We start from the raw sequence: 24,434 nt of genomic DNA, 5'->3' as shown, positions 1-24,434 counted from the left end.
TGGACGTACCCGCTGTCGCCGCTTATCGACTGCAAGATTAATGACGCGCTGACGTTATTAATTATTCCCTCGGTTAATTTGTTTACATCTTGATCGATGGAATCACAGGATCAAATTTATCTGAACTGTACAGTTTAAATATTCCTACGGTTTTAGTTAGTTAGTTATAATTAATGGTTGAGGCTAGCTAGAACCTTCAAGATGGCAAAGACGACCAGGACCTGAACCAGCTGCTGAAATAGCACTTGTTAGATCTAAAAAAAAAAAAACTTAAGATCTAAAACTATAAAGCCATGATTGAATTCAAAGAGATTAACAAGAATCAAAAGGTGCGGAAGCATATACCTGAATCCATTGAAGAAAACTTGATTAGGGTTTTGATGATCTTCTAACCTTAGGGTTTCTCTCTTATGGATCTCTTTAGATGGGGATAAGAGAATGAGAGTGGTTAACCCTAGATTAGGGACCATAACCCCTTATATATAGGTGTTGTACATTTGTAATTTGGCCCCTCATCAAATTACAATTACAACCTGGTATCTGCACATATAACCCCCATGATTTATTTAAATACCTATTAACCCAAATTGATTGATCACTTTAAGTGGGTTATCCTTAAAGATAGTAATACACGTTGATTAATCATATGTGCCCACAAATAGATTTAATTAGATTTAAATCCAACAATATTGGTCAAAAACATTGATTCATGAGAAGGTTTATGTAATAAAATACACTTAATCTTAAAAAGATATTTCCAAACAATCTCGTCCATTGACTATATCAATATAGGATCAAAGCGGCCTTTGTCACATTTATCGTGACTCGACCCATCAATGGTCACATATACCAATACAATCAAACGACATAGATCAATCATGGATGTGCAGCATGAAAATTACATGCAATGTGATCAATACATGTCTATTTTCAACTGGTCCTCCTTTAGTGAGGTCAAAACCAAACATAATGTAACAGAGTGTCTTAACTGAATACTTTATTCTGATCAGACAATACAACCAAACATAAAGCACCACAAATACAAACTCCCACTAAAACATAATATCCTCAAATAATACCACACCCATATGAGCAGTATGCTCATGAAAGACCTTAGGTGGCAATCCCTTAGTAAGAGGATCAGCTATCATGGAGTTTGTCCCAATGTGCTCTATGGATATCTGTCCACTCTGTACCCTTTCTTTCACAACCAGGAACTTAATGTCAATATGTTTTGACTTAGTTGAGCTCCTGTTGTTATTGGAATACATTACTGCAGATTTATTGTCACAATATAACCTTAGTGGTCTTTCAACATTTTCCAAAATGCGCAGTCCCGTGACAAAATTTCGCAGCCATATTCCCTGATTGGATGCCTCATAGCAAGCTACAAATTCTGCTGCCATAGTGGAGGAAGCTACTAGTGTTTGTTTGACACTTTTCCATGATATAGCTCCTCCTGCTAACATATAAATGTAGCCTGATGTAGACTTCCTGCTATCTTGGCATCCAGCAAAATCAGAGTCCGAATACCCAATGACCTCTAATTTCTCTGATTTTCTGTATGTGAGCATGTAATCTTTTGTTTTCTGAAGATACCTCATAACCCTTTTGACTGCTATCCAATGATCCATACCAGGGTTGCTTAAGTATCTGCCTAACATCCCAACAATGTACGCAATATCCGGACGCGTACATACCTGAGCATACATTAGACTTCCTACAGCCGAAGCATAAGGAATCTTCTGCATTTCCTGAATTTCAAGGTTACCTTTAGGGCACTGATTGAGACTAAACTTGTCTCCTTTAGCAACAGGGGTGTCACCTGGTCTGCAATCTTGCATGCCAAACCTTTTAAGTACCTTATCGATATAGCTCTTTTGTGATAATCCAAGAATACCCCGAGAGCGATCTCGATGTATCTGGATCCCTAATATAAAAGAGGCGTCCCCAAGATCTTTCATCTCAAAATTCTTTGATAGAAATCTCTTGGTTTCGTGCAACATGCCTATATCATTAGTGGCAAGCAAGATGTCATCCACATACAGAACCAGAAAAATATACTTACTCCCACTGAACTTGTGATATACACAGTCATCAACAATGTTCATCTCAAAACCGAACGAGATAACTATTTGTTGAAACTTATGATACCATTGACGAGGAGCTTGCTTGAGTCCATAGATGGATTTCCTTAATTTGCAAACCATATTCTTTGGGTCTCCTGACACAAAGTTTTCTGGTTGCACCATATAAATCATCTCATCAATGTCTCCATTGAGAAATGCAGTCTTAACATCCATCTGATGTAACTCAAGATCATAATGAGCAACAAGTGCCATGATTATTCTGAAAGAGTCTTTCGATGAAACCGGAGAGAAAGTCTCTGTATAATCAATGCCTTCCTTTTGAGTATAGCCTTTAGCCACAAGACGCGCCTTATACCTCTCCACATTACCGTTTGCATCCCGCTTGGTTTTAAAAATCCATTTACAACCAATTGGTTTTGCACCTTCTGGCAATGGGACAAGTTCCCAAACCTTATTGTCTTGCATAGACTTATACTCTTCATTCATGGCATCAATCCACTGTTGAGAGTTAGAACTTTTCATGGCCTGAGAGAAGTTGATTGGATCATCTTCTAACATTCCACTACTTTCCTCATGTTCTTGGAGAAATACAATATAATCATCCGGAATAGCATTTCTCCTTTCTCTCGTGGATCTCCTTAATGGCACTGGTTCTTGAGGTTGTTGAGTTTGTTCTTCTGGAACAGGGAGTTGTTCAACATTATCATCTTGAGGTTCCGGATTTACTTCTTGAGCAACAACAGGTATAGGAACCTGAATATTGTCAAAAGTAACTGTATGGATTGGATCTGAAGCCAATTCCTCCTCAAAACTAATGTCTCTAACCTTATTTCTCCCCCCAAACTCAACATCCTCAAAGAATGTTGCTGTTCCCGTCTCAAAAATATTCCTTATAGTGGGATCATAAAACTTATAGCCCCTAGAGCGATCAGGGTACCCAATAAAGTAGCTGCTAACTGTTTTGGAGTCCAATTTCTTTTCATTTGGCCTATAAGGCCTTGCCTCAGCTGGACATCCCCAAATATGTAAATGCTTTAAACTGGGCTTTCGACCAGTCCAAAGCTCATAAGGTGTTTTAGCAACTGCTTTACTTGGTACTCTATTCAGAATGTAAGCTGCTGTCTTAAGTGCTTCTCCCCAGAGTGACTCTGGTAAAGAAGAATGAGCAATCATACTTCTTACCATATCCTTAAGAGTCCTGTTTCGTCTTTCAGCTACACCATTCATGCTAGGTGAACCCGGCATAGTGTACTGTGGGACGATACCGCATTCCTCTAGGTATCTAGCAAATGGTCCTGGACGTTGTTCACCTGAACCATCATATCTACCGTAGTACTCACCACCACGATCAGATCTGACGGTTTTAATTCTTCTGTTGAGTTGATTCTCAACTTCAGCTTTATAGGCTTTGAACATGTCCAGAGACTCAGATTTTTCATGAATAAGATATAGGTGCCCATAACGTGAGTAATCGTCTATGAATGATATAAAATATTGTTGACCATTCCAGGATTCCGTAGGGAATGGCCCACAAATATCCGTATGTATCAATTCTAAGACATCCGAAGATCTGTTGGCACCTAATCTCTTCACTTTGGTCTGTTTTCCCTTGATACATTCAACACATACGTCGAAGTCCGAAAAATCAAGGGAATCCAAAATGCCATCAGACACAAGACGCTCAACTCTACCTTTTGAGATATGACCTAAGCGCTTATGCCATAATGTCGCCGAATTTTCCTTATTTAATTTACGCTTAGTACCACGTGATTCCACATGCAAGGATTCATTGTAAGAAGCAATTGTATCAAGCAAATATAGGTTGTCATAAATACTCAAGTAACCGGTTCCCACAACATTTGAATTAAAAGATAAACTGAATTGACTGTTTCCAAATGAACATCCTCAAAACTAATGTTTCTAACCTTATTTCTCCCCCAAAACTCAACATCCTCAAAGAATGTTGCTGTTCCCATCTTAAAAATATTCCTTAGTGTGGGATCATAAAACTTATAGCCCCTAGAGTGTTTAGAGTACCCAATAAAGTAGCTGCTAAATGTTTTGGAGTTCAATTTCTTTTTATTTGGCCTATAAGACCTTGCCTCAGCTGGACATCCCCAAATATGTAAATGATTTAAACTGGGCTTTCGACCAGTCCAAAGCTCATAAGGTGTTTTAGCAACTGCTTTACTTGGTACTCTATTCAGAATGTAAGGTGCTGTCTTTAGTGCTTCTCCCCAGAGAGACTTTGGTAAAGAAGAATAAGAGATCATACTTCTTATTTAATTTACATTTAGTACCACGTGATTCCACATGCAAGGATTCATTATAAGAAGCAGTTGTATCAAGCAAATATAGGTTGTCACAAGTACTCAAGTAACCAGTTCCTACAATAATTGAATTAAAAGATAAATTAAATTGATTGTTTCCAAATGAACAAGAGTAACCTGATTTGTCCAAGACAGAAACTGAAATCAAATTCCGTCTAAACAACCTAAAATACCCAATTGCTTCCACATCTACTGACTGACCATCGCCCACAAAGATGTATCTTTCACCATCACTTGGCTTCCGGTAGCTCAGGCAGCCCCTTCTTAGCACGCTAGGCATGATATTTGGTATAATCCTTCTTTACGTGTCCAGACTTGTTGCAGAAGAAACAACCCTGACCATCCTTATGTTGTTTCTTCTGAACAGGACCCTTAGCAGCTTCATTATCATTCTTTCTTTTCTTGCCCTTATCCTTAGAGGCATAGGCCAAATGAGCACTTTCAGTCTTATCTTGCTTCAACCTGTCTTCTTCTTGCACACAGTATGAAATGAGCTCATTCAGAGTCTATTTCTCCTTTTGACAGTTATAATTGACCTTAAACTGATTGAATTGTGCAGGAAGAGACAACAGAACCAGATGTACCAATAACTCATCACAAAGATCGAGTTTAAGTACCTTAAGCTTTGAAGCAATATGAGACATTTCCATAATGTACTCCCTGATATTTCCTTTGCCCTTATACTTCATTGAAATCAAGCGAGCTAAAAATGTGCTTGTTTCTACCTTATCGTTTTTCGCAAAACGCTTCTCAATTTCGGCAAGGAAATCTTTAGCCTTAGTAATCCCTTCGGATTCTATGCCCCTGAAGGCTTCCGGAACGCCGCGCTTAATGATCATAAGACTCATGCGATTTGAACGCTCCCACTTCTCATGCTCCTTCTTTGCATCAGGAGTGCTATCCGCATTGAGAGGTTGGGGTTGTTCAGTTCTTAATGCATAGTCAAGATCCATGCAGCCAAGAACAATTAATATGTTCTCTTTCCAAACCTTGAAGTTTGTCCCATTTAGCATGGGAATTGAGTTGATGTTAGCAGAAATTGTTGCAGCAGATGCATTAGCTGAAATAAAACAAAAATGCTCACATCAATAACCATAATCAATAAAATTCAAATAATGACAATCCCCATCCAAGATACCGGCACAACATTAATATCAAGTCTTTGGACAGTAATATTAACTTGTAAGTGATACCTTGTTGCAATGATCAAACATTGACAATAACTCATGTCAAATAATGAAACTATCTTTGGATCGATTCATTATTCACATGTAAACCTTATAATTGTCACACGCTTATCATCGCAGATGTGTATACAGTCTAAATAAATATTAACCTTCCTTTGGGCCGATTAAATATTTACACGAAAGCATACACACAAACATCTCACATTCCTCATGAACAATCTACACAAGAGAGGTTACTTTGGCAACTTCTTGTTTCAATTAATCAATTGGAGTGAGAGACAACGTTTAAAAAGGGACACTAGAATGAACGCAAGGCTCATTTTGGAACAAACGCAAGGCTCGTTTTGGAACGAACGCAAGGTTCGTTTGACTGAGCACGAGGCTCGCCGCAGATTCGACGAAGGCAGGATTCGACGAACGCAGGTTTCGACTGTATTGAGTACGAGACTCACTTAAGCACGAACGCGAGGTTCGTCTGAAAATGAACGTGATGTTCAACTTGAGAACGAACGCGAGGTTCGTTTGAAAAAATGAACGCAGGGTTCAACTTGAGAACGAACACGAGGTTCGTTTGAAAAATGAACGCGATGTTCGACCTGAGAATGAACGCAATGTTCGACTTGAGCACGAACGCAATGTTCGTCTGAAAACGAACGTGATGTTCGACCTGAGAATGAACGCAACGTTCGACGAACGCATGTTTCATTAGAGAGCGAACATGGGTTCGTTTGAGAACGAACTCAGGGTTCGTTTGAGAACGAGCTCAAGGTTCGTTTGAAGCTTTCAAGTCTCGCCAAAAATTGAGGTAACCACCTCCTTAAATTGAGGTAACCACCTCCTTAATTTCCACACGTTTTCACGCGCACGAACCCCTTGAGGGTTTAATCTGAAACCGCCGCCGCTGAATCAACTCCGACGAGGAGTTTTTTTGGAGATTGACGACAAACCAAAAAATCCCAAAAAAAGATAATTATTTTTCTGTCGTTTTTTTGAACTCAAATCATTTAGATCCAAACCTTAAAAATTGAATCAAACACAAAAAGAATGAACTTTAGAGTTCATAAATGATACAGATCCAAAAAACCGAAAGAAAAACCAAACAACATGAGAATTTTACTATTCATCCGAAAATAAAAAATCTTTACTGTTCACCCGAAAAATTAAAACAATTACTGTTCACCGAAAATAAAACGGTTACTATTCATCCGAAAATAAGAAACTTTTCTGTTCATCCGTGAACGGATCCGAATCAAACACAAATTAAGATCAAAGAACCCTAATTTTAGTCTTAAACCATAAAGCCATGATTGAATTTAAAGAGATTAACAAGAATCAAAAGGTACGGAAGCATATACCTGAATCCATTGAAGAAAACTTGATTAGGGTTTTGATGATCTTCTAACCTTAGGGTTTCTCTCTTATGGATCTCTTTAGATGGGGATAAGAGAATGAGAGTGGTTAACCCTAGATTAGGGACCATAACCCCTTATATATAGGTGTTGTACATTTATAATTTGGCCCCTCATCAAATTACAATTACAACCTGGTATCTGCACATATAACCCCCATGATTTATTTAAATACCTATTAACCCAAATTGATTGATCACTTTAAGTGGGTTATCCTTAAAGATAGTAATACACATTGATTAATCATATGTGCCCACAAATAGATTTAATTAGATTTAAATCCAACATCACTCCCTTGAGCACTTGTTTTTTCGAAGCGATGTTCTTCTCATCTTCTTCGCTCGTTGTGTGAAGCCTCCAATTCTCCTTGTAACCGAGAAGTCCATATATCCCTGAAAATACCCAATATACCACTACGGGCACAAAGGTACTTAACACTTCGTCGGAGAGCTCAATTGCCATGTATGGGGAATACTTTTGTATTCACCAAAGTTTTCTCTTAGCTCTCTGATCTTGAGAAATTTCTTTCTTGTCAAATGGTTTTTTTTATTTTTTAGAAGTTTGATGCTGAGCAAGCTCCCACTCTTTTATAGTACTACGTACGGTCGAGTACATGAAGTTTGGTTTAAGTCAGATTCAAACGATGGAAGGCCGAAGAAGTCAAAATTTTTTGGCCCTCCCAAAATCAAAATTCTTTGATCTTGAGATCGCATTCCAAAAAATATATATAATTACAACTAGGTACCCTTTTCATTAATCTTTTTAGTTTGGGACTTGGGAGAGAGGAGGTTTCGTTGGAGAACAGGAAGAGGGCAATGAATATTCACCTTGACAGAGAGGAGGTTTCGTTGGAGAACAGGAAGAGGGCGATGAATATTCACCTTGACAGAGAGGAGGTTTCGTTGGAGAACAGGAAGAGGGCGATGAATATTCACCTTGACAGAGAGGAGGTTTCGTTGGAGAACAGGAAGAGGGCGATGAATATTCACCTTGACAGAGAGGAGGTTTCGTTGGAGAACAGGAAGAGGGCGATGAATATTCACCTTGACAGAGAGGAGGTTTCGTTGGAGAACAGGAAGAGGGCGATGAATATTCACCTTGACAGAGAGGAGGTTTCGTTGGAGAACAGGAAGAGGGCGATGAATATTCACCTTGACAGAGAGGAGGTTTCGTTGGAGAACAGGAAGAGGGCGATGAATATTCACCTTGACAGAGAGGAGGTTTCGTTGGAGAACAGGAAGAGGGCGATGAATATTCACCTTGACAGAGAGGAGGTTTCGTTGGAGAACAGGAAGAGGGCGATGAATATTCACCTTGACAGAGAGGAGGGAATAAGCTCAAAGCTTGTGAGTTCTTCTTTGTTGAAATCTATTTCCTCCTTAGATATTATTTGTTGGTCATGGATTCATTTATCATTTGGGGATATGAAGCGTGACTGAATTCTGCTGTGACTTCTCTCCATCTCGAGTAGAACTGCCCATCTGTTGGGTGTGTAAATGGTTACAGGAGTCTGTAAGTCTTCACTAAAACTTAAGAGGAGTTGGAATTAATAGGGTGAAATTGAATGATTAAAGTCAGGTTGTTGGATTTGGTTCCCAGTTTGAGGAGGGGAAATTTACAAAATAGTCTATTTTTGCTAATTATTTAGCAAAATAGACCGTTTTGCTAAATAATTAGCAAAATAGACATCTTTTTGGCCAACAGGCCAAAAAGATGTCTATTTTGCAAAACAGCTCAGAAAACATACGAGACTAGTAGTCCCGTATGTTTTAATCATGGATTAGTGAACTCAGAAAATTTCACAAAAATTGAGATGAACTCAGAAAACATACGGGACTACATACGGGACTACTAGTCCCGTATGTTTTCTGAGTCACTAATCCGTGATTAAGTTGGCTCTAAACATACGGGACTAGTAATCCCGTATGTCTTCTGAGTCTTGTTTTTCAAAATCGATCTCTTTTTTCAAAAGATGTTTATTTTGCTAATTATTTAGTAAAACGGTCTATTTTGCTAAATAATTAACAAAAACGGACTATTTTGTAAATTTTCCCTTTGAGGAGAGATCCATTAATGACTGGGAAACAACTTTACAACTAAGATTCAAGAGTTAATGGTACAGCCTCTTAGCTCATGTCATCTTGTACATGATCGATGTCAAATTCTACTTTAAAAAATCCTATACAGGATTATGGTATTATCTTACACAAGATTTGATTGTTAGTGTGTCACGGTTCAAAGTCAATGCTAAGAACATTTGAAAATGTTAAATAGACTATTTTCTTGGATTACCACTAACATCAAATGTATGATATAGCTATCAATCCTTTGTGCGTTATTGAGAGTAACTTTCTTTCCTACATTGGAAAATCGTCAAAGCGTTTACCTTGTACTTCAAAGGAAGGAAGAACCGTGACCAGGTTACTTATTGTTAAGTTTATTTGCCCTTTATTTCTATTTGTATAATACTTCTAAGTATATGGTATGCTATTATCGTCAGCTACATATGTACGTATGCAGATTGGTTAACCAGGTGACCCACAGACATTTTTGTTTCCTATGAAGGATTACAAATTTCCAAGGCCATCTCCAACCACCCTCTAAAAAGGCAAAATCTCCAAATTTGGAGAGTGGAACCTCTTTCACCACTCTCCAAATTTGGAGATCTCCAAATCTGACCCTCCAAATTTTGAGGGTGAAGAGAATATTTGGAGAGTCTCTCCAAATACTATTCATGTTTCATTAATTATAACTTTGCCACTTTTAACTATTTAATTTATTAAAAATTACCATTTTACCATCATTCTTAGTAATTTAAATTAGATGTTTAATTTCAAATAAATATAGTTAAAAAATTATTAATCTAATATTTGAAATCATTATATATTTGGAAAAGTCTCGTTAAGATCTTTAAAATGAAACCAAGATTAATTTATTTTAGTATTATTATAAAGTTATTAATTTTTAAATTAAATGAACAAGTATCAGACATGAAATATTAAATACAGGGATTTATTTAACTTGCCCCATAAGAAAATACAAGCATAAATTATAATATTTAAATTACAATTTTATCGATGTATGCTTTGTCACTGTTATTTCAGATTTTATTTTTTTTAATATGTTGTAGTGCATTTTTTTTATTATCAACGAATTAAATTTTTCATTCATCTTGAGAAATTATAGTACATCAATGAACCAGGTTAAGACTTACCTGGTGAACAAAAACAGACACTACAGCCTCACTACAGACATTACAGTCTCTCTACAGTTTCCTTCATATATACAGGAATATTATCATTCAAAAGTTTAGAGTAAATGGAGAGTTTTATTACTCGAAGAAGCTCATCAGTCCCCCTAGCTCTCTCTTGAAAAATCCTGGCATTTCTCTCTTGCCAAATGGTATATACAGTAGCAGAGAGAACCATTCTCTTCAGGTCCTTCTTAAAACCCTTGCCTCTCAAGTTGCAGGTGTACCAGTGGATAAGTAAGTTCCAATCACATGTTCTCCAAGTGAAACCAATCCAGTCCATTACTTTATTCCATACTTCAGCCGAGTATTGGCAATCAAAAAATAAGTGTTTGCAATTTTCCAACTGGTTAGAGCACATGACACAGCAGTTGGTTTCTAGCATTCTGAACCGACACAATCTTTCCTGAGTGAGGAGTCTAGAATGATTAACAAGCCAGAGGGTGAAAGAATGCTTAGGGTAGTTTAATTTCCCCCATGTAGTATATGCCCAATCAACTGAATTAATCGGCTGAGACAGAGCATTGTAAATCAGTCTTATCTGAATATTTCCATTTTCACAGCAGCCTTCCAAAGTGTTCATCAAGCTTGTAGAATTGCCAAATTTAGAAATCAGCATATTTCTAACCTTGAGAATTTGCTTCCACATCCAAGAATCCACCTCCCTATGCTGAACTTGCCAAATGTTTGAACGTTGTAGATAGTGACCATGTATCCATTTGATCCAAAGCAAGTCCTTATTTTGGTGAATCATCCACAGGAGTTTTACAGCCGCAGCAAGATTCCATGTCTTAGCCGAAAAAAGACCTAATCCTCCCTGTTTCTTTTCCAGACAAACTGTATGCCAAGAGATTAGATGTATTTTCTGACCCCATAGGAAAGATGAACACAGCTTGTCAATTTTTTCAAGGACTTTTATCGGCAAGATATAGCTGCTAACCCAAAATGTTTGAACCCCAAGAATAACTGATTTAATCAGTTGAATTCTCCCAGCATAAGATAACTTCCTATTTTGCTGCCAACTGAGAAACTGATCAGCTATTTTACTGATTAGAGGGGAGCATTCAAGATGGGATAGCTTCCTTGTTGTTAATGGCAGACCCAAGTATTTCATTGGCAGAGTCCCCTCCGAAAAGCCCAGGAACGTGCATATTTGAGCTCTTAAGATGTCATAAACACCACCCAGATAGACTGAGCACTTGCCAATATTAGCTTCCAAGCCCGAGACCTGACAGAATTCTTGTAGACATGCTTGTAGCTTTGTAATTGAACTTAAATCAGCCTTGCTAAACAGCAATAAATCATCAGCAAATATCAGATGGGTTAGCTTCAGTCTAGAACACTTTGGATGGAATTTAAACAAATTATCATCCTTAAGCATGGATAATCTCCTGGACAAGTACTCCATGCCTAGAACAAAAAGATAGGGAGATAATGGATCTCCCTGTCTCAGCCCCCTTGCTCCATTAAAGTAGCCATGTAGAACACCATTTAGAGATAAAGAGAACTTTGGGGTGGTGATGCACTCCCAGATCCAGCCAACCATAATTTCTGGAAAGCCCATACCCTCTAGCATAGTTTTGATGAAGCCCTAATTAATTGTATCAAATGCCTTTCTAAGATCCACATTAATAATAGCTCTCGGAGAGATATGTTTCCTTCCATAGTGTTTGATTAATTCATGGGCTAAAAGAAAATTACTTGAGATGAGTCTCCCCTTAACAAAGGCACTTTGGGCATCATTAATCAAATAACCCATGATTTTTTGTATCCTGTTTGCAATGATCTTAGTGATTATTTTGTAAATAACATTGCAACAAGCTATAGGCCTGAAGTCTGAAGCTGAATTTGGACTGAGGATCTTTGGCACCAAAGTTATTGAGGTAGTATTTAAAGTGCCCAGGAACTTACCTGACACAAAGAATTCCTCGATAGCCATAAACAAGTCTTCTTTGATCACATTCCAAGCAGATTTAAAGAAGGAGGCACTAAAACCATCTGGGCCTGGAGCTTTGCCATCAGGCATTGTCAATACTGCATGTCTGATCTCATCCCTAGTAACAGGCTTGCTCAACTCAATACGGTGGATAGGAGAGAGGATTGGCCCTTGAATGATAACCTCAGGATTAGGTGCTGTTGTGAGACCTGAAGATCCAAGCAGATTCTTGTAATACTCAACAAACTCTGAGATGATGCTTTGCTGATCAGAGATCCTGGTGCCATTTTGAGAAATTAAAGACAACACCTTATTATGATGCCTTTTATTTTTCATAACAGAATGAAAGTGTTGCGTGCTCTTATCCCCATGCAATCCCCAACTGATATTGGTTTTTTGTCTGTAAAAAGAATTTTCACAATCCAATAAGTGTGTGTACTTCTTGATGCATTCTTTTTCCTTTGAAATCAGATCTGAGTTGAACAGGTCAGAACTTAGTTGAGACTGTACTTCATACAACTCAAATTTAGCTCTAGTAACTTACTCACTGATATTCATAAAGTGCCTCTTATTCAGATCTCTGAGAACAAGTTTTAGTTTTTTGAGCTTGATATAGAACCTGTACATATTATAGCCCTGTACCTGTTGTTCCCAAACTGCTCTGACAGTTGACATGAAATCAGGATGCTTAGCCCACATAGCAAAGAATTTAAATGGTCTCTTACCTTCATTTTGCTCATCACTGAAATCAGGATGCTTAGCCCACATAGCAAAGAATTTAAATGGTCTCTTACCTTCATTTTGCTCATCACTGATTGTTATTAGACCTGGAGAGTGATCAGAACAAAGAGGCATTAAGTATTCTGTCTGACTGGATGTATATTGAAAAATCCAGTCTTCATTCACTAGCATTCTATCCAATCTGCACCAGATTCTTGTATGTGCATCCTGTTTATTGCTCCAAGTAAAAAAACAACCTGTGGATTTAATGTGCTTGAGATGGTTTGAAACTATGAAATTTTGAAAATCCTCTATTTCTGCATCTGATACTTGTGCACCTCCCATTTTCTCCTCACCATTAAGGATAGCATTGAAATCACCTCCAACTAACCAAGGGCCTGATACAGTCCTTTTAAAAGCCAAAAGATCCTGCCAAAGATCCCTCCTACCCTCCATTTGATTAAGAGCATAAACTACTGTAAAAAAACAGGCTAGCTTTCCATCTTTAGATTCCACTTTGAAAGATATGAATTGTTCAGAACTATTTATGTTCTGGACAGAAATATAATTGCTATCCCATAAAACCCAAATTCTGGCTTTGTTTGCAGTATGCTGCACATTAGAGGTCCATTGCCAATCCTTTGCAATTTTAGTAGCTATTATCTTCATTTTCTCATCAGCCACTTTGGTTTCTAAAAGATTGCCAATCCTTTGCAATTTTAGTAGCTATTATCTTCATTTTCTCATCAGCCACTTTGGTTTCTAAAAGAGCTAAAAAAGAAATTTTATAGGGTAGCTATTATCTTCATTTTCTCATCAGCCACTTTGGTTTCTAAAAGAGCTAAAAAAGAAATTTTATAGGCCTGGATGAATTTCTTAACAACCAAATGCTTAGAGGATTTATTAAATCCTCAGATGTTCCATATTGCAAGATGCATTTATTGATATACTCCACCCCTATCAATACTATAGGGGTCTAAATCAAGGACCTGATGAGCCAAGACTGAGAAGTGTGAATTATGGATTGTATTACCAGGCACATTAGGTTGGATTTTTCTGGCAGTTTTAGCAACACTTGTAAATCCAGTGACATTGACAGTAGGAGAAGACTGAAAAACATGTGCCTCTCCTTGTTGAACAAATTGTTTAGCCAAACCAGAAGTTACTGTCTCAGAACCAGCAAGCCCCTCCCCAAGCTGAGTTTGTGCATGTTTTGGACCATCCTGTGCATGTTTTGATTTATGTGCACCAGTACCAGGGACATTTACCACAGAGATATCTGCCAGAACATCTTTTGCAAGTTTGTCCTGTGCATTATTAGATTGCACTTGTTCGGAATTAGTCTCAACATCAGCATGTTGCACTTTATTAGCATCAGGAACTTGTGCATTGTGCCTGTTGACAGGTACCCAGATTTTTCTTGCATTTCTCCTACACTGGCCAGTCTCATGACCCACTTTACTACAAAGTGTGCACCACCTTGGTTTAAATTCATAGATCACCTCCTGAACATGCCTTCTACCATCAGGATCATGAATGACAAGATGGTCAGGAAGAGGCTCATTGAGGGGAAGATTCACTTCCAAAAGTACTCTAGCATAGCTCAGTCTTTGCCTTGTGGCAGTAAGCTTATCTGTTGCAATAGGTTTGCCAATGAGACTGGCAACTTTACTTATACCAGTTGAACTCCAGAGGTTAAGCTTTAGGTTTGGAAATTGAACCCACAGAGGATAAGAGAAGTCCTGTATTTTGTCCAAATCAGTATCAATACTCCAAGGTTTTAACACTAAAGGCCTAGATCCAAAAAACCAGGGGCCTGCCTCAAAAATATCCTTCATATGTTTTTCAGATTGAAAATCAAAAAGAAAGAGGCCTTGCTTGATTAACGAGACTTTCGGAATAGAGAAATTGCTCCATAATTTGCTAATATAGGACTCCATGGATTTAAATTTGACGTTCAAACCAATAACATGCCCAATTAATGCATTACTCCATAAATCCTCCCCTTCCTTCCATTCATCAACTGTAAATGAGGTAGAGTTTGGCACCGAAGATGGCATGAATTTTAAAGATAAACCATTGCTTAATTTTCTATTATCAGCAAACAAACTGACAAAAGATTTTCTTGGCTCTGTGTTCCTCCTCTCCTTATGCATTCCATCATCAAGAGATTTCTCAGTCTCTCTTGATTTCAGAATTGAATTCTCAGATTCTTTAGGTAGGGAAGCATTAAAAGCATCTTTAGAAAGGGAATCATTAACAGAGTTCCCAGCTTCCAATTCAACATCTCTATTTCCAACAGATTTACCTTTATCCGTCAATGGAACAGTATTTGGAGATGAAATCAATTTAGAAATGTCTGGATCTGAACCAAGAACACTAGAAGATTTCTGGAGTAAAGGAAAAGAGGTCACCTCAAGATCGACCTCATCAGCCCAGCTAGCCCTAACTAGAAGATTTCTGGAGTAAAGGAAAAGAGGTCACCTCAAGATCGACCTCATCAGCCCAGCTAGCCCTAGAAGAACTGCTGACACCATCACCATTGCTGAGTTGTTGAGCTTGAATTCCTTCATGTTGAGGGTTAGGTGAAGATTGATGAGATTTCGACAAGAAATCAGCAGATCTGATGATTTCCTCCATCAATTTCTTCTTCCTCTCCCCTTTCGGACCTGTTGAACCCATGATATCTTCATCATCTTCCAAGAAAGTTGTATCAATAAGATCCTCCTCAGCTTGCGATGATCTTGAGGATCGCAATCCAATACTAAGAAGTTGCCTCCCCTTCTTCTTCCTCACCATTGAAATCTAAGCGTGAGCGTATGTTAGCAGCTAGATCGCCCACTAACATACGCCTTCAGACCAGCCCGCTCCTTTCCATGAGAAGCTTTTTATTTATGTTGTAGTGCATTATTAATATTGGGTTCATTTTAAAGCTCTCATCGACAACTTTATAATGTTATAATTTTTTCAAATAAATTATTAATGTAAACTATCTCCAATATTATTAATTTATATGATTTTTTTTAAAAAAAATAAAAAGGAAAACATTTGGAGACCCTCCAAATTGGAATATTCCTAGAATATTCCAATTTGGAGGGTGGACTTTGACGGGCATGGTTGGAGATGCTGTAATGAAAAGCAAACCCCCCCTCCCCCCCTAACCAATTTTCTCGGTCGAGGAGTCTCATCTGCTAGTCCAATGTTGGAAATTTATTCAATTCTACGAGAGAGACAGCAGTCAACAACTGGTCCCGTAAATCCTTTGAAAATTGAACATGGCAACCTCACAAAGTTCCTTCCTGGTGTGGCCCATCTCTGTGGACTTCACTGCACCTGGTTAAGGTTGCTATCTCCCCTATAAATTCAGGCGTCGATACACAGCCAGACGATCAAACAGAGATTATTTCTTCTTGTTTGCCTCGATTTCAAGAAATTTGAAAAACACCGCACGATGGGGCTTGACGTGTCAGATGAGTTGCTTAGCACTTTCGTTCCGATTGCAGTATACTGGGTCTACTCGGGTGTCTATGTTCTACTCAGCTCGCTCGACAACTATCGCCTGCACCCCAGGGGAGATGAAGACAAGAAGAACATTGTCTCTAAGTACACCGTCGTCAAAGGTGTTCTCGTTCAGCAAGCCATGCAAATCGCCATCTCCCTCATCCTCTTCACCGTAAAAAAAAAAAAAAAATTTGTCAACAGATCTCAGAAATTTTCGACCTTCTTATCATGAACCACGCATCTTATCCGACTCTTCTAAAACTTTTAACAGGTGATCGAGGGAGGAAAGGCTGAGACGCATCCCCAGCCACCGCTGCACGTGATCATCATGCAGTTTATGGTCGCGATGTTCGTATTGGACACGTGGCAGTACTTTATGCACCGATACATGCACATGAACAAGTTCTTGTACAAGCACATCCACTCCAATCACCATCGTTTGATCGTCCCTTACGCCTACGGTGCTCTGTACAATCACCCACTCGAAGGGCTACTGCTGGATACGGTCGGCGGTGTGCTCTCCTTTTTGATCTCTGGCATGACTCCTCGAACGAGCATCTTCTTCTTCTCGTTTGCGACGATCAAGAGCATCAATGACCACTGTGGGCTCTGGCTCCCGGGGAATCCCCTCAACTTGTTGTTTGACAACAACAGTGCTTATCATGATGTGCACCATCAGCTGTATGGAAATAAGTATAATTTCTCGCAGCCGTTCTTTGTCGTTTGGGACCGAGTTTTGGGGACCTACATGCCGTATACCTTGGAGGAGAGGAAGGAGGGGGGACTTGAGGCTAGGCCAATTAAGGACTAATTAGATTAATTAGGATATTATCTTTTATGGGACTGGCGTTATTATCATTATGAATCTAGAGACGTGTGCCTATAGTTTTGTACGGTGACGAGAGAAGTCGCCAAGTTTGAAAAACACAATATGCTATGACAGTGGACAGAAAGTATATTAATTTATTCGTCCTTGCAAATTCTGCTGCCTATGTCTTGGACAAATAGAAATTTTATTGAAAAGACCTCTCTAATTATAGCTAATATTTTATTACAAACTAATTATGATAACTTCGCGAGTAAAAAAAAGGAATTTACCTATTATAAAGATGGTGTGATTTGATTTTTCTTTCTTTTGTTTTTTAGCCCTCACTTCAGTCTCATGAGAAAAGACCTTATAGAAATAAAGCTACTGGATAGTGAAGTTTGGAGATAGATCAATTTTTCCTGTCGTGTATTCTTGATTGGTACGGTCTCAAAATACTTTTTAATTGTCGATTTTAGTGTTGAACGAAAGGTTACACCCATGGGTTCTGTGAGGTCAATCCTACTCCACTAGTACCGATAGGCAACATAGCAGGGCCGGTTCTGAGATTTTATGGGCCATGTGCGAAAAGTAAACACATGACCCTTCTCTATATACAAAATATCAATAAATTTATTTCCAATTTGAATCCCTAAAATGCTAGGGAACAAAATATTACTGATCAGACATTAAAATATTACCTGATTTTTTGCATCTGGATAGTCTTTAACATACTTTTCAAGTGCTATTGCCCATTCTTCATCTCTTCGATCACCTGAATAAAATGTTACTGATCAGATAAATGCATGTAATCCCACCTTAATAAAGCTTTCCAATAGAGCAAATAGTCCACAATAAGAAACTTGCATATTATGTTCCTCTTGTATCTGTGCTTACCTTCATAAGAGATATCGAAGCCTTTAGCATCAAAAAGTATCATTGAAAATTTGTCCTCCTTGCATTTTTAGCTACAAAATCACTAATTAAGCCTTTAACATCAATTTTATCTATAAAATCATTTTCAATGGATATCAAAGCTAGTCCATTTAGTCTTTTTTGTGACATAGTCGATCTCAGATAATATTTTAATATTTTTAATTTTAAAAAACTTCTTTCTGCAAATGCGACTGTAACAGGTATAGTCAATAATATTCTATAAGAAATACATGCATTTGAAAAATAATTTCGTATTTTAAAGAAATTCAGTATATCGATAGCCATCTTTGTTTCTTTTGGTAATATATTTCATAAGATTTTTAGTTCTCCAAATAAATCTTTCCCATCAAGATCAGAAAATGTTTTATATTTTAGAACAATTTCAAGATTATCACAGCATGCTTTCAAATTATTATCATCTAATGAATTTAACTTTTCTGAACCAAACAAAAATCCAAAAATATCTTCATATGCTTTATATTGCTCAAACCTTTTCTTTAGTGAACCAATAGCTTGATCTACAATATACAAAAAATAATTGATTCTAAAAAATTCTTCAGCTGATTGTGTTGTCTCCTCATTAATATTCTCATCAAATTATCTTTTTCTACGGATTTGGCGTTTTACTTGAAATACAGAATCAATTTCCATTTCAGTAGCAATTTCTTTAGCAATTGACATAGCTTGTGTGAGCCCAACTTCTCTATAATCCTCAAAAAACGTAATCAATCCTTTTACTTGATCTATAGCAATATCAATAAGCATGTCTTTAGATTGTAAAGATTTGCTAATTAAGTTAACAGCAAATAATATATCATACCAAATAATCATACTTTTAATAAAAATTCAAAATTTTCAATTCCATGTGTTGCTAAAGAATCTGCTTCACTCCTTATTTTGGAGTCATTATCAGTTTCTGCTAACTGAAGTAGTGATTCTCTTATTTTAAGCGTTTGGAATCTAATTGCTTTAACATTTTCAATATGGCTTTCCCAACATGTAGCCGAAATGACTTCACAGTTAAACCTTTTACATTATTTATCAAAATTTACCATCGCTTTGTTGAGTGAGAAAATAATGTATAAATGTATTGTATCACACCAAAAAAGTCTTTTGCTTTACCACAACAATTTTCCATATCACAAAGTGTTAAATTAAGACTATGATAACCATAAGGCGTGTATAATGCTCTAGGATTTATATCAATTAATTTTTTTATACACATTGGTGTCTCCCTTTCATATTAGACCCATTATCATACCCTTGACCTCATACATTATCAATATCAAGATTAATCATTTTTAGCATATTTTTCAATTCTTCAAAAAGTCCTTGTCCAGATGTATCATTTATTTTTAAAAATTCTACAAAAAATTCTTCTATTTTTATCGGTCTTGTAGAAATATCAACACATCATAATATTAAAGTCATTTGTTCTTGGTGACTTGCATCCGGAGTAAAATCAAGTATTACTGAAAAATATTTAGCTTAATTAATTTTTTGAACTATTGCACATTTGATTTTAGAAGCTAACATACTTATCAATTCATTTTGAATGCTATGAACAAGATAATGGTAATGAATTTCACCATGGTCAATATATCAAACATGTTCTTGCATTACCGGATCTCATTCTATAATCATTTTAATTAGGCATATTTTGATAAATTCTCTCATTTGTTCCTCGAAATGCCAAGTTATGTTTAGCAAGATATTTAACAACATAAATTATTCTTCTTTGTAATACTTTCTTCCTATGTTCCTTCTCTTTATTAATTTTCTCTTGAATATTTTTATCGATTGTTTTATTTTTCTTTAATCTTATGTGTAAATCAAGCCAAGTACTCATGTTAATAATATGCTCATTAGTTGTTTCGTGTTCTTTAAGCCTAGCACTAAGATGTATCCAATCATTAAATCCTTCATTTATTAAAAATCTTTTCTTAAAACCATTTTCAAACAATTTACAGCAAAAATAGGATACTTTATCGATATCCTTTGAATAAATTAACCATTCTCCATCACATTTCTCTCCATTTGATAAATATCTACTGTAAAATACCGAAGAAAAACATCTTCCTAATTTATCTTTAGGACCTTTTTTGACTAATAGATCTATTATAGGGCCATTTTTTACTAATATATCTCTAGACTTTGTGTCCAACCTATCCCATGTTCTTGGATCATAAATATTCAAATTCATGAGCATGGACTGATTAGGTTGTTCATTGCCTAAAATATTTTCTTTTTTATTTTTATTTTCATTATCAATATCAATTTTATTCTGATTTTGATTCTCATTTTTACTTTTATTTTCATTTTCATTATGATTCTCATTTTCATTATAATTATAATTATAATTATAATTTTTATTATGATTCTCATTTTCATTCTGATTCTCATTTTCATTATCAATGTTATTTTTACTTTGATCATCAATATTTTTATTCTCATACTCATTCAGGCCCAAATCATTAATGTTATCATTTTTAATTGAATTTTCAACTAAATCTTTTGTTTCTCTAACAACGAATTTATCAAGCGCTCCACTTTGTGTTTGGATAAATTGTTTAATTTTTTTCTTGCGTTTATCATATCTAGAAGGATACTTTCTTCAAGGCATTTCTATAATAAAATAATAATATTACAATCAAATTGAAAGAAGTCAAAAGATTTGGAACAATACAACCTAATTTGAAACCTTAAATCAAGTGGAAGAGGTACTCGAGTAGTCTGCAAAAGATAGTTGACTTTCCTCTTCCCACGGTCCCACCAGTAAAATGAAAGAAAGAATTCATAAGAAAAAGAAAGAAAATAGTTCAAATAGAGGTGTATATATAATTTATTAACAACCTAAATACCACAACGAAAATACATAGCGAACTGGAAGTTAAAATAGGAAAAATAATTACCTGATCTGATATGAAGATTGCTTCCCTTTTTACTAGAGAAAATACACACGAATTCACAAACTAGTGATCTGATTGGCCGATCTGATCGTAGGATGATGGATCGGAGGATGATGGATTGGCCGATCGGGGGATTGATTTGTAGAATCGCAGTCCGCAGCGAACGGAGAGATGAGAGAAGATGGAGGGTCCGAGTCGTTCAGTTCGTAGAGAAGAAAGAGGATGAAAGCGATGTCACGTGATGAGAGAAGATGGAGGGTCCGAGTCGTTCAGTTCGTAGAGAAGAAAGAGGATGAAAGCGATGTCACGTGAAGAAATGGCTGGAGATAGGTAGGTAGTTCAGTTCGTAGAGAAGAAAGAGGATGAAAGCGATGTCACGTGAAGAAATGGCTGGAGATAGGTAGGTAGAGGGCCTATTAATTAATGTTGTTACCTTTTTTTGCCAATATCAATGTCAATTCTGCCTCTTTAAATTCCTTATCCTTTTGATATTACAATAATAACATATATACATATAAATATAATTTTTTTAAAAAAATTGGGGCCCTTAATTTTAGGGTCCCTGTGTGGTGGATTAGCCCGCACAGCTCCATAGCCGGGCCTGCAACATAGGGGAAGAAGCATTGCACTAGGAATAAACAACATGAAAACTTTGTTATAAATTACCATTTTCCTTACCGGTGTCGAGACTAACAACAATGGTTGGGACTACAAGCATCCATCTAATTCATACTTTGGATACCCATATACATGAAAGATCGTTGAAGTGACTAATTCAAATTAAAGAAATAATAGACATTAATTGAGCAGGACAAAAGAAATTGTTGGAGTTACCATTTTTATCCAACACTAATATGATTGGCGATAAGAAAAGACGCAATTGCAGGAATGCTAGTTGGAGATTTTCTTGTAGAAATACTTGTTGAATAAAGATTTAGAACATGATTCTTTATTGAATTAAACATTGAGGTATACTACAGAATTCTCTTATCTTGAGGATTAATTAAATTATTTATGCCGTGTAGCTCAAGTGCAAGTGTATATATATAGAGAGAAAAATAGAGAAACTTGGTACCAAGTTTCTCAATGGGTCTTAGTAGTGATGTGGGCTAATATGGTCCACAAATCAAACTTGGAGGGATTGATGTAAATTTGAAAAAAAAAATCCTACTTTTAAAAATTTCCCTCCCCCCCCACACCCCCCGCCTCTCCCCTTCCCCCTTCTCATCTCGTGTGCTCCCTTCCAAACTAGCTGTCATGGTTGTTACTCCGCCTCCCGTGGTCGGTATCCTGTCGTCGCCGCGAACCTCCTTCCGGTCACGAACTTCGTTGCCGCTGCGACCCCGCCACCGCCTCTCCCATCCATCCCCCGCCCCCTGCGCCCTCCCTTCCAACACCGCCGTTGCCACCGCCTTCCCCTCCAACCTGCAACGCTCTCCTTCCAAACGGTGGGATCGCAGCGTGTGGTGGGGTCGTAGCTGTGGCGTGTGCGCCACGGGCGACGGCGAGTTTGGAAGGGGAGGAGCAAAATGAATGAAGGGGAGAGAGAGAAGAGAGAGATAGAGCAGTGAATGAGGGGAAAGAGAGGGGGATATATATATTTTTAAAACAATGTGTTCTTTTGTAATTTACCTCTACCCCCTCACAAGTTTGATGTGTGGACCAGATTAATCACATCATTAGCAAGGCCGTTGAGAACTTGGTACCAAGTTTCTTTATTTTTTCATATATATATATATATATATATATATATAATATATATATATATATATATATATATATATATATATATATATAATATATATAAATTTATATATATATAGGGTGATGTTCTAATAAAAACCTCCTTAGCCTAAAAACTAAAAACCATTGTGGGTCATTGGATCTATCTCATCCAATGGTTGAGATTAGAGCTTATATTGCAGTGAATCCAGATTCAGTAATGGCAATAAATACCATTATTAAAGAGTGCAATAAATTTGTCTGCCATTAAAGAGTGCAATAAATGTCATTATTCTTCAAAAAACAAACACCTCACATAACTGAATCTGGATTCACTGCAATAAATGTTATTATTCTTCAAAAAACAAACACCTCACATAACTGAATCTGGATTCACTGCAATAAATGTTATTATTCTTCAAAAAACAAACACCTCACGTAACAGAATCTGGATTCACTGCACTGAATCGAGATTCACTCATATGTGTCTTCGTTTTTTCAACTGGAAATCCCCACCCTATATATGAGTGAATCCAGATTCACTATAGTGAATCCAGATTCACTGGAGTGAATCGAGATTCACTGTAGTGAATCCAGATTCAGTTATGTGAGGTGAAACTGGATTCGCTGGATTGAATCTGGATTCAATCCAGTAAATCTGGATTCATTGGTTGTTTGTTGCCACTATTTATTGCACTCAATATAATAATGACATTTATTGCACTCTTTAATGGCATTTAGTACAATAAATAGGTTTTTAGTTTTTAGGCTAATGATGTTTTTATTAGAATCTCAACACTCTCTGTTTCCATCCAAAATCTTATTATGACCGGTGCATAGCAATAAATTGGAAAGCAAATGCAACTCGTAATAGAAGATAATACACAAAGAAAAGACTTACTTACTTTTAGCAGAATTTAAGTTTAAAAGTGTGTGTGTCTATATATATATATATAGGGAGAGGTTCAAATAAAAACCTCGCTATCCTAAAAATAAAAACTAATCATCTCCATTGGATCTAGATTCATCCAATGGCTGAGATTAAAGCTGCATAAGGGTAATTAGGTAAAATAAACAGCCCACTAAAGAGAGGTAATTAATACTTCTCTGTTGAGTTCTCCATTTCCCCATGCAACTTTCTCTCTCTCCAAAATCACAGCAACTCTCTCTGTCTTCAACATCTCTCTTCTTCAACCTTCGTCTTCTTCAACCTCTCTCTCTCCAAAATCACAGTAACTCTCTCTTCTTCAACATTCGTCTTCATGGTTTATGAAATTATTTTGACGCTTCGTCTTCACGGTCTTCTTCAACCTTCGTCTTCATGATTCAGTGGGCTGTTAAATTATTTTGACGCTTTAATGGTAAGTTTATAAAATTTGTTTGCTTTTTCGTCTAAAAGTTTTAGTTTTAACCTTAAAGATCGTAGCTTTTTGTTGTAAAAGGTGAAATATTTCACATTTTAGTCTGAAAAGTTTTTTGTTTTTGGAAGAAACCAGTTGAAAAACGAAGACACGCATAAGTGAATCTAGATTCACTGCAGTGAATCTCGATTCACAGCAGTGAATCCAGATTCAGTATGTGAGGTGTTTGTTTTTTACCATAAAATCGTAATTTTTTGTTGTAAAAGATGAAATCTTTT

The 24,434-nt window shown here is 36.8% G+C and overlaps 3 protein-coding genes across 4 annotated transcripts in view; 1 reads left to right on the top strand and 2 right to left on the bottom strand.

Moving 5' to 3' along the window:
- Positions 1-7,478, bottom strand: part of LOC109832465 (sphinganine C4-monooxygenase 2-like) — an 8,096-nt gene extending 618 nt beyond the window's left edge. The window contains exons 1-3 of the mRNA XM_020399820.1: positions 7,274-7,478; positions 6,775-6,804; positions 1-21 (exon numbers count right to left, since the gene is read on the bottom strand). The exon at positions 1-21 is cut by the window's left edge and continues 618 nt beyond it. Coding sequence (XP_020255409.1) covers positions 1-21; positions 6,775-6,804; positions 7,274-7,478 — 256 coding nt within the window. The remainder of the gene's footprint in view (positions 22-6,774; positions 6,805-7,273) is intronic.
- LOC109832461 lies at positions 12,013-15,721 on the bottom strand. Its single transcript, XM_020399813.1, has 6 exons — positions 15,407-15,721; positions 14,172-15,312; positions 13,956-14,051; positions 12,747-13,614; positions 12,178-12,602; positions 12,013-12,038 (listed from the first exon to the last, which is right to left on the bottom strand). Exons 1-6 carry the CDS (start codon positions 15,719-15,721, stop codon positions 12,013-12,015), a joined length of 2,871 nt encoding a protein of 956 aa, XP_020255402.1.
- LOC109832009 (sphinganine C4-monooxygenase 1-like) lies at positions 16,308-17,381 on the top strand. 2 transcript variants are annotated; one of them, XM_020399464.1, is made up of 2 exons: positions 16,308-16,595; positions 16,695-17,381. In XM_020399464.1, the coding sequence occupies exons 1-2, from the start codon at positions 16,374-16,376 to the stop codon at positions 17,232-17,234; spliced, it is 762 nt and encodes a 253-aa protein (XP_020255053.1). In that variant the 5' UTR covers positions 16,308-16,373; the 3' UTR covers positions 17,235-17,381. The 2 variants fall into 2 exon arrangements, with proteins under 2 accessions (XP_020255053.1, XP_020255054.1); XM_020399465.1 differs by having other exon boundaries at positions 16,317-16,542.

The sequence above is a fragment of the Asparagus officinalis genome, chromosome 3 (genome assembly GCF_001876935.1).
Source record: "Asparagus officinalis chromosome 3, Aspof.V1, whole genome shotgun sequence".
NCBI classification, from domain to species: domain Eukaryota; kingdom Viridiplantae; phylum Streptophyta; class Magnoliopsida; order Asparagales; family Asparagaceae; genus Asparagus; species Asparagus officinalis.
Note: the sequence above shows the minus strand (reverse complement) of the source record. Positions and strands in the feature narration are given on the sequence as shown.

What these genes read in the sequence shown, in the direction of transcription:
- LOC109832461 (XM_020399813.1), bottom strand. Translation starts at nt 15,721, where the DNA reads ATGGTGAGGAAGAAGAAGGGGAGGCAACTTCTTAGTATTGGATTGCGA. An exon ending in AATCCAACCTAATGTGCCTG is followed by an intron (nt 13,615 to 13,955) that starts GTAATACAATCC and finishes GCAATCTTTTAG; the next exon opens with AAACCAAAGTGGCTGATGAG. An exon ending in CGAGGAATTCTTTGTGTCAG is followed by an intron (nt 12,039 to 12,177) that starts GTAAGTTCCTGG and finishes CATTGCAAACAG; the next exon opens with GATACAAAAAATCATGGGTT.
- LOC109832009 (XM_020399464.1), top strand. Translation starts at nt 16,374, where the DNA reads ATGGGGCTTGACGTGTCAGATGAGTTGCTTAGCACTTTCGTTCCGATT. An exon ending in TCTCCCTCATCCTCTTCACC is followed by an intron (nt 16,596 to 16,694) that starts GTAAAAAAAAAA and finishes AACTTTTAACAG; the next exon opens with GTGATCGAGGGAGGAAAGGC.